This window comes from Zingiber officinale, chromosome 3B, assembly GCF_018446385.1.
Source record: "Zingiber officinale cultivar Zhangliang chromosome 3B, Zo_v1.1, whole genome shotgun sequence".
NCBI lineage: Eukaryota > Viridiplantae > Streptophyta > Magnoliopsida > Zingiberales > Zingiberaceae > Zingiber > Zingiber officinale.
The window spans coordinates 41,839-52,673 of NC_055991.1; the positions used below are offsets into that span (position 1 = coordinate 41,839).

The 10,835-nt window shown below is 38.1% G+C and overlaps 1 protein-coding gene across 1 annotated transcript; it reads left to right on the forward strand.

The window, feature by feature from the left end:
- The first annotated feature begins 636 nt into the window (after positions 1-636).
- Positions 637-8,865, forward strand: LOC122055285 (nuclear pore complex protein NUP62-like). The gene is made up of 9 exons (XM_042616653.1): positions 637-2,147; positions 2,937-3,024; positions 3,153-3,225; positions 3,545-3,667; positions 4,291-4,368; positions 5,008-5,111; positions 7,380-7,467; positions 7,543-7,641; positions 8,531-8,865. The coding sequence occupies exons 1-9, from the start codon at positions 716-718 to the stop codon at positions 8,627-8,629; spliced, it is 2,184 nt and encodes a 727-aa protein (XP_042472587.1). The 5' UTR covers positions 637-715; the 3' UTR covers positions 8,630-8,865.
- Positions 8,866-10,835: the final 1,970 nt, after the last annotated feature.

Here is a 10,835-nt window from a genome sequence, read left to right on the forward strand (position 1 = left end):
TTAAAGCTACCTAAAATGAGTTGAAGATTTATGATTTAGTATTTATAATGTGTAGAAGTTTACACAGTGTTGCTAACATGTTTACTGTAAGTTTAAAATTTAAAATATTTGAACACTAATATATTAAAATTATTTTTACAACTATTTTTAAAATATTTTAATTAAGTTAAATTTTTTTTAAACAAATTAATAATTAATATTTTAATATAATAGTGTTCATATATTGTAAATCTTAACCTCACAATAAATATATCATAATAGCTACGCATAGTTTCTACGTATTATAATAATAATTTTTACATATAGTAATAATTAATAGATAGTTTGTATATAATATAAATTTTAAATTCTTAATTCACCCTAAAAGAATTGTAAAAGCTGCTAATAACACGGGATAATTTTAAAATAAAATCATAAAAGGGAGGCGCATTGAATTTGTTGGAAAAACACAGAGCGCTCAGTTTCTCTTAATTTGGGCCCTTTTGATTTTTTTTAACCAAAATAAATAATTATTATGCTGTTATCTTTTTTTTTTTTGTGCTTTTCCTATGGGCCTATGGCTTTTGCCGATCTAACTTCTAAGTGGGCCGAACAACAGGCTAGCCCATTAGTACCAGCTTTCTCACTACGACTGTGTAACACTGCGACGAACCAAAACCCCTAGAAATCTCCTCCGCCGGTGCCGAGCAGGAAGGAGATCGGGAGAGCCGAAACCATGGCGTTCTCCTTCAACTCTTCCTTTTCTTCCTCGTCGTCTTCTTCGTCCTCGTCCTTCTCCTTCCCATCCCAACCCTCAGTCTCTTCCGCTTCCTCCTCTTTCTCCCTCTCTTCCGCCTCCCCCTTCTCCTTCGCTCCCACCGCCGCTGGCGCCGCCTCATCTTCCGCCACTGGTTTCTCCCTAGGCGCTTCTTCCTCCGCTGGTTCATCCCCATCTCTCTTCGGCCTCTCAACCTTTGGCTCCTCATCGGCCGCATCCTCCGCCTTTTCTACCTCCAGTCTTTTCTCGACGTCTGCTCCATCTTCCGCCGCTTCTACCTTCAGTCTTTTCCCGCCATCGGTTCCATCTTCCGCTGCTACTACCTCTAGTCTTTTCTCGCCATCTGCTCCATCCTCCGCCTCTACTGCCCCCGGTCTATTTTCCTCGCAGGCGGTCTCTGCTCCCAAACCTATCCCTTTTCCCTCAGCATCCGCCGCACCTTCCGCTTCCTCAAGCCCTAATTTTGGTTTTGGATTGGGGGCTTCGACTCCCAACTTCGGCTTCGGTTCGTCTTCCACTGCTGCCTCTCCGTTGTTAGGTACTTCCGCTTCCCCTCCGGCGCCGGCGCCGGCCTTGTCCTCGGCTCAGACACTGTTTGCTTCGTCAGCTAGTGCCGCACCTTCGGTGCCTTCGTTTGCTACGTCCTCATCTCCCCCCGCCTTTTCTGTGCCGACGACGTCTGCTTCAGCTCCATCCTTCGTATCCCCGTTTCCTGCCTCCTCCTCTGCGTCCCCTCTATTCTCTTCTTCTGCTGCCGCTACTTCCTCTCCTGCCATCACCAGCATTTCGACCTCTCCTTTCTCCTTTGGGAGTGGCAGTTCCTTTGCTCCGAGTTCGTTCGATGCCGTGTCGTCTGGTAGTACTACTTCGTCCTCACCTGTTACTACCACGTCCACCTTGGCAACTGGCTTTTCTTTTGCGACTCCGACATCTGCTGTGTCCCAACCTTCCTTTGGGTTTACCAATGCTGCTACATCAACTCCCTCTGGTGCATCTATGTTCTCCGCTCCTACTTCTGCAAAGCCTTCAACTCTGTCATTTGGATTTGGGTCTTCTCCCGCATTGCCCGTATCAAGCGTGGCACCAACTGTCACAACTGCAAGCACTACTTCTCCGCCTGCCGTGACACCTGTAGCTACGTCTTCCTCGTTGTTTGCTACAGCAGTCCCTTCGTCTGTTACATCTCCTCTGTCATTTCAAATTCCTTCATCATCTCCAGCAGCCGCTGCATCTGCCGCCACAGCCGCTGCTTCAAAAACGACATCAAGTAGCACACCTACACTTGCTTTCCCAAGCTTTGGTGTATCAACACCCGCGGCTGCTCTCTCCAGCACGGCATCAACAATAACATCCATTCCACTTCAACCTGCACCAGCTGCCTCTTTGTTAGGTATATTCATATATGATAAACTTAAAAATCTCAGAAAAATTGGGCATACGCATTTTAGAACATGTTGCATGCGTCCTTTCTTGTGGGCCAAATTCTCTCATTGATCAGGGTCATGACAAGCTAATCCACTAACTTTGTTGCTTGGATCATATGGACAAATGATACATGTTTAAGTGTTGAAATGAACTTATCCAGTTTTCGACCAAACTTAATCTGCCCACCATATTCTTTGTGAAACTAAAGTATTTTATAGAATACAATTTCTTTGTGGAGAAAAGTACTTAATAACGGGAGGCAAAACTTAATGTATTATGTGAGAATTCATGCTCCAGATTACAGGATAGTAGAGGCTTAGGGTCCACAAGAAATGTAGAAGATATTAGTTGGCATGGTTTAATGAAGGATTGAATTTGTCATTTAACTCTTTATATCAAAATTCTTACAATAAATTTCTTTGTAGGGGAAATGTATATTAATAATGAGAGGTAAAAATGAATGCATTATGTGAGAGTTCATGCCCCAAATAACAAGATAAATAGGCTTAGGGGCCACAATGAAGGGTAGAAGATATTAGTGGGCGGGTTGAGAGAAGGATTCAATTTGTTGCTAACTCTTTTATCTCAAATGTCTTACTATATTTGGTTAACTGTGCTTGATATTACAATATTATGTTTCTTGATATGCTGTTGTGTGCATTAACCACATTCTTTGCATTGCAATGTGCAGCTTTCATGTTTTACTGATTAAATTATAATTTCTAAGTGCATTCTTAACTTTTTTCTTCCTTAGGTTCCTCCATTTCGGCATCTTCAAGTTTGTCTAGTAGTTCTCTTACAAGTCAAGCTTTAACGCCAGCTGTTCAAGCTGCGAGTCACGGGTTTGTGCACTTTTTTGACCAACCTTTTATTTTTGTTTCTTTTTTCTTCCCACTAAAGGAGTGGTGATTACACATATCTACTATCTGAGAGGTATGTTGATTTTCTCCTTTTGGTTTATGGGTTACAGACTTTCTACAACCACTTCAGCTGTCCAAGCACCCAAGTTACCATCAGAGATTGCTGGAAAAACTGTTGAGGAAGTATGCTTTTATACTAGTTTCTGTCAAATGACAAGTATTAGTGATATTCTGTTTGAGAAATCTCTTCAAGGATGAAATACTTTCGTGTACTTGAAGTCATATTGGTCATTGTCATTTCACTGAGGATCTAAAAAGTTATGAAGACAATATCTGGTTGACCCACTACATAGTGCATATGTGGTCCATTTTTGAATAATATTGGAAAAATATATTTATGGTAAAATATTTACTTTATATAACAAAATATAATAATGAAGTAGCTATATTTGCGTGCCATCCTTTTCTTTCTATTCATATACTTGACTTTATGTTTTACCAGATTATTAAGGATTGGAATGCTGAGCTGCAAGAGCGCACTACAAAATTCCAAAAGCAGGCTACAGCAATAGCTGAATGGGACATGAGGATTCTGCAAAACCGTGAAATTCTTATTAGACTAGAGGTAGAATGTGAACAAGCTGGTTTCTATATTTTAAAAAAAATCCTGCAGGTTCATCTTATAAATCCTTGAATTCTTTGCCAATCAATAACTGGACTCCATGGCTTTCTTTCTATTGGATTTTGCACAATTCTTGAAGCTTTGGTCCATATATTATAGTATAGTATAGGAACAATCTACTCAACGCAACACCATCTAATTTGAAATGAGGATTTTATATTTACCCAATTTTAGTGGCTATTGTTTTCATATTTTATCTAGTTTAACCAACCTTAGTTAAGATATGCTGTATATTGTTTTTAATGTATAAACTTAACTTGTTATTGGTCTATTTCTTTATAATGAATTCCAAATGTAATCCTGTTAGATCTTAAAAGGTTAGTATTTTGTTAATCATGCCATATTTTCACAAACTGGATCATAATCATATTTTGGTGGCTAGGAACTTGAAGTTACTGTAAAGTGCACACATTTCTTTGAGAAGCTTTATTGTATGTATTTTCATTCCATAATTATTATTAGACTGCCAGCTCATGGAATTGATACAACACTTCATTCTCTACTTATATATAATGCTGAATGATTTAATCACATCTACTTGCCTGATTTTGCTTGTAAATTTCTAGGCTGAGGTGGCAAAAGTTGTTGAGTATCAAACTAGCTTACAACGACAACTTGAATTAATTGAAACACATCAGCAGGAGGTTTGTTGCAACTGGCTCTCAGATTTTACTAATAGAATTACTTTTTACCTTTTCTTTCAAATGCCATTTGTGGGCATGCTCTTATGTTTCTCGATTCACTTGGCTCATATATATTTAATTTTTAGGGAACCATAGTTGTAGTTGTGCCTTTGCTGGTTCATGTTAGCCTTATAATATTAGCATTTAAAAATCTGTCCTTGTGAGACTTGGTTCTTGGCCAAACTGGTAAGTATTTTTTACAATAGCTAAACTGGTCTGTTGTACTATGATTTGTTTTTTCATCTTAAATATATACTGTGTAAAGACATAGTTGAACATTAGACTTTTTTTGAACTCGCTCTACATCTGATACATTCCCCAAAGTGTAGACATGAAAGGTTGCCTATCTATTTATGTTCCAACCATAAAATTGACTGCACATTCACCAATCGCGCATAAACCCATCCTGCATAAATTCGAGTAAGAGATCTTATTAACTTTCTTGCCAATCACAATCCAAATTCCAGCCCTTGAACCATAAATGCTTTTGCAATAATCTTGACCAAATTCCTAATTTAGATGATTTAAAGAAGCTTTTGGCTTAAATGCTCCATCATATTTTTCGTCTTCTAATTTTCGGTTTATATTTTGAGCCTCAAGGTTGACAAAGCTCTGGAGAGCATGGAAGCGGAAGCTGAGCGCATATACAAAGACGAACGGTCATTGCTTTTAGAAGATGAAGCTACTTCAGTGAGAGATTCAATGTTAGTTGAGTGATTAATTTCGTATTGAAGTTTTAGAATTACACTTTATTTCCTTCCTTACCCTTTGACGTTATTGTGGTTTTATAATATTGAGTTGTAGCATCTTTCAATTTTACTGTATTTCTACAATAAATAACGAAATATATTGTTCTAGTTCAAAATACTAATTCAATACAAATGTACATTGGATAGGGTAGGTTGTAACATGATTGTAGTTGCTAAGTACTTCATGCTCTTATTTAATTTCCTGCTAAAGTTTAAATTGGAGATAGCAGTTGCTCATAGTACCAGAACAAACTAATGTTGCAGTTGGTCATCTGCAATCTTTAGAATTTGCTTGAAATAATTAGAGCTGATTAATTCAAATGGATCTTGATTCATTCATTAGGATGGGTTGTGTTTATACTAGCAGAGAAAATAAATTCTATTGGAAATCCTAGAATGATATTGTGAATGATGCTGTTCTTGTTCAGTACATTTAGTAATGATTGGCATACTTATTTTTTGGATGGTTTTCAAAATAAATTTTATTATATGATTAAAAAATGTTTTTCCAGAATTGTTGAACTAATTTTATGGCAATCTGTAATTTGTTCTTTGGAGTAAAAACCTTGGAGCTACATAGTCTGCATATGTTCCCCCTGATAAATCCTGCATCAAAATATGTGGGATTATCAAATGGTCTGATTGATAGATTCTTGCACTTGTTTCTTTGAGAAAAGTGTAGCTGAATAAAAACTAGGGAATGTAAGCTACACTATTGCCTAATAAATGATAATATTGACTGAAAACAGATCTGAAACATAGCCAATTCAAATGTATAGCAAAATAGTGTTTGCCTTTAGGAGCAGAATCACTCTAATCCGTATGCTCACCTGGCACATGTATATTCCATGATGAGCCATCACCACTCAACATGTTGGTGCTAGCAACATTTAGGTGGCGTTTGGTTTAATGATGGGAATGACTATGGGTATGAGTTTGATAGCAGGGTGGAATGGGAATGGAAATGGAAATGATACCCACTTAGGTATATGGGTTTGGTTGATTCTTATAAATCTAGAAATCATTCTCAAATTGTCATTCTCAAACCTACAATCCAAACACTATCTTTTACTATCATTCCATTCCCTCATTCCCAAATCCATCAACCAAACACCCTTATTGTGATATAGAAGCAAAAACTGTTGTGAGTCACTGACAATCAATTGGTAAAGATTTTCATCTGAAGCTTAAAAATATGCTATAACTTACCGTTGTTTTGATATAGACCTCCTATCATTACAGGAAGCCCCTTGGTATGGTCAATGTATACAGTCTTACCGTTGGTTTGCAAGAGATATTATTTCCATGACTCCAACTCACTCTATTATTGATTTGAGATGTGACACTCAATGTTGTTGACGAGAATTCATTAACAATCAATATTAGATAAACCATATTGTTCATTTTCTTTTTTTCCTTTTACTGTCCTTCGAGACGGCTTCAGGAACTTTTATTTTCGGTGGATAATATCAATGCTACTATTGACATGTCTGGTGTTTACTTTATTTCTTCAAATGTGCAAACATTCTTCCTCTTGTATTTCCATGGACTGCTCATCTCCTCACCTGTCTTCTTTTCATCTGTTCAACATTTTGAAATTATCTTGAGGTCAAACTGATGGAATAGAAAGAGATTTTGGAGCTTTATATCTCTCACAGTTTATATCAGCATCAAAAGTCAAATACTGATATCTAGTCTCACATTTGTATGACAATTAGTTAATTATTTGCATAGGTGGGAGGCAATGGAGAGATATATGCCACAGAATTCAATAGAGGGGGCAAGCCCATGTAGCCTACCTAAATAGTTGAAATTAACGCGGCTTGTTGATGTTAATATTGTTATTGTAGTTGAAGTGGTGGTACCCACATTTTTTGAAGTGGGAGAAATACCACATTTTTTGAAGTGGGAGAAAGTACTTTGATCTTTGATACTCGTTTCAAGAATAGCTTTGGCATTATGACAGACAACAAGCAGAGGCACCTTTCATAAGATTTATGAATTGGTCTCAAAGCAGCCACAATTTAGCTAATAACGTGTACCCACTCAAAATTGCATTAGTATACAAAGTGATACTTGTAGTTACTTGCCAGTATTAGCATTATTTTTTTGTTTAAATTTTATTTTTCTCCTAGATTTCCTTAGAAGATGTTGCAAATTGAAGAGTTTGAGAAGTATACCTATATATCATTACCTGCATGCTGAATCATCTGTTAATGTCAGGTATGAGCAAGCAGAGTTTATTGAAAGAGAAATGCAAAATATGACTGAACAAGTGAAATCAATAATTCAAACAGTGAATGCTTCTCAGGTATAATCCTGCAAGTGTTTGTGTCTGATCGAAATCTTGAAATTGTGAATGCTCATTCTATATACACTTGTTTAGGGAGGTGGCCTGGATATGATTGATACCATGAATCCACTTGATGTTGTTGTGCGAATACTTGACAATCAGCTGAGCACTCTAATGTGGATAGATGAAAAGGTAAGGGTGGAATGCTTTTTTCCCTCTAATTTATTTCCTTTAAGTACTTCATAGGTTGTGTTCTGATGCTCCTTATATCTTTTTTTTTTTTTTTTGTCATTATTCTTGGAACAACATTTTTTATGTGACCATCTCACCAACCAAGTTAATAATCCCAGAGGTGATGTTTTTATTGTAAGAATTCCAATTTAGGATGGAGGACATTTTGCAGAACAGTTGAAATCTTGCTCACCTAACCATCCAATACAAGCCCATTTGGACTTACCTCTCTAATTGGCTTGTTTGGACCTAGTGACATGTTTAGATGGATTAGCTAGTTACCGCTCTAATTGGCTTGTTTGGACCTAGTGACATGTCTAGATGGATTAGCTAGTTTGGACTGTACAATATGTATAGTTATTCTGATTGGAATAATTCAATATATTGTTTGAAGGATGGAATAAATTAGGAAGAAATAGAAAAGTATTAGCCATTTAGCAAAGAATTTCTATTTCTTATAAATTTGAAATATAACTTATGCTGTGTTCAATTTTTTTAGCAACCAAACATGAATGTATATTTGCTCCAAAGAAATTCATAGCCAATAAAATAATTATTCTCATGAGGATTCTCACATTTCAGTTAATACAAATGACCATCCTTTTACCACGGAATGGTTGAAGTTAAAGAGACAAATTTGCTACATGAATCATAACCTAGTAGTGTCGATTCTTTTCCCCATCATAAACATAATGAGAGTTTGGCATCTAAAATCCTTAAACATTACTTTTAACTAAATAGATTGTCATTTAAGCTTTAGTGTTTTCATGGTAATTGTTGAAGCAGCATGGATGGTTTGGTTTCCTGTTCTTAATTTTCTTCTAACTTAGCTTTTGAGTTTTCACGGCAGGCAAATGAGTTTTCAGACCAGATTCAAAAAGTTGCTGACCGTGGCGCTGCTGCTGAACGAGGGTCCAAGGGTTCAAAATTACGGCCTACATTACTCTAGTCTTCAGCTGAAAAAGTAGACCCGTCTCTCCAGAACTGTCACCAAGTTTCTCTTCTCCATCCACTGTCACATCTTTCAAAACTATCTAACAAGAGATGATTGCATTTAATTCCTACAATGGTATGTCTTTTTTTTTTCTTCGGCACTCTGGTAATAGTCAGTGACTGAATCATTTTTGTAAGTTTTTGGGAGACCAATGATATGCAAAGCCAGTAAGATGAACTATTTCTCATTTACAACTTTTTTTTCCTTGAGCATATCATTGCTCTTCTCATTTATAATTTTGTTATACTCAGCTTTCGTTTTTTGTCATGTCTTTCATCATAGGCAATAGATTAGCGACCGAGTTCTTAGAAGAGTTTTACTACAATCTCATTATTCTCAGTTCACTGCCAATTCAACCGTTGGGCGCTGCGTTAAGATGGATTTAGATAAAATGTTAAGTTGTTACGAGGTTTTCAAGTCATTCAAAATGTTTTTAATATACAAATGCGTACTGTAATATATATTCTTTTAGTTAGGGATAAATATAAACTTTCCTTACTGAAAGTAAAACCCGACCGTTTCTCAGATTTCTTGGAACGATCGATTTGCAAATGCTCCCCAGCAATTATAGTTAACGATCGATTTGCAAATGATTCCCGACAATTAAATGTTAACGATCGATTTCTTAGAACCATTTGTATATTTACATAGAAATCGAAACCTTCATATATAGATATATATGGCCACGTCAACACACATCCCAACCCATGCATTCAACTCCCTGCACCACTCTCTTCTTCCTTCTCCAATTTCATCCGTATTCGATAGATAATTAAAGATCCGGCCAGTAAATTTCTAGCTACTACTGTTGTTCGAGAACTGCAGGGACAGCATCTCTATCAGATCCAGATTCTTCTTCCCGCAAGAATCATCTTCCGGCTCGATAAAGTCGACCGTCGGACCTGATCGGTCGTCAGAAGCCACTCCAGATGGTGCAACCGCGGGCTTGAAAAAGCACCGGATCAAGCCGTCGTGCTCGGCGCCGCTGAGGCTGCTCGGGAAGTCATCGATGCCGAAGAGTACGTAGTTGGTCATGCATAGCCTCTTCGATCTCCACACTGCGCATTTGGCAGCGGGACCGGAGGGCTGAGGTGATCTAGGGTTTTCGCGCGGATGTAGTCCTGGAGGACGACTGAGGTGGGTGCCCTGGAGCTGCTGCTGGACGACGACGTACGGCTTCCGTTTGGCCCTGCGCTTTGCTGCCAGCCAGCGTTTGGTGGCGTTCCAGTGGTTCTTGATGGAGTTACGTTCTCGGAGCGGCCGGCGATGTGCTTGGCGATCTCGGCCCACCGGTTGCCGTACCTCATGTGGGCTTGCAGCAGCTGCCCTTTCACGAGCACGTTCGAAGCAGAGGAAGCAGCAATTTGATTTGTTGCTTGCTTAATTCTGCTCTAACATATACTACTCCTCGCTTCGGGCGACCGTTTCGTCAGTGACATCGATGAGATTTGCGTAGAAACAGGAATCGTCGAGCAAGATACCCTTGGGAAGAACTTGGGCCATTGCACCGAGCATGGAACTGCAGGGGAGCCAAAAGGGAGGCGGATGCTGATGAGATTAGAATTACAAGAAGGAAATATCTATATTTGGTACGGATTTGTAAAGGTTGGTCATGGGTAAAGCATGCCCGCTCAGTGCGGTTAATTAATTTGGTTAATGGAATAAAATATAGAATGATTTGACTTAGTTCATCCTTTTCCTCCTTCTCGATCGGTCTGCCCGATCCACCAAGTTTGTCTAACCAACTTAATAGTTATGTTAGCTTAGTCTATTTGATTCGTCCAAGTCCACCAAGCATTTAGTAAACACAAATTGCTACTCACTACGTCCAATAAACAAGATATATACGAGGCGACATGTCAACATCAAGTTAAGCAAACATGGTGATCGAGTTGTTCATTGTTAATAAGATAAGAGGAGACTGAAGAAACAGCCTAATTAACTTTTACATTCAACACTCTTGAGCTTGTCTTTTACAATCATGCCTACCGCTAAGTTGCTACACAACCATCTTTTATTTGTTGCTTGCTTGTCACACTGAAATAACTAGATAATGGAGTCAATAGTATAATGCTTGTGCCTTTTCCTTCCCCCTCTTGTTGTTGGCATCTTCCCTACAGATGCAAGCCGAGTCATGGATTCCAATCCCAATCCCACACAA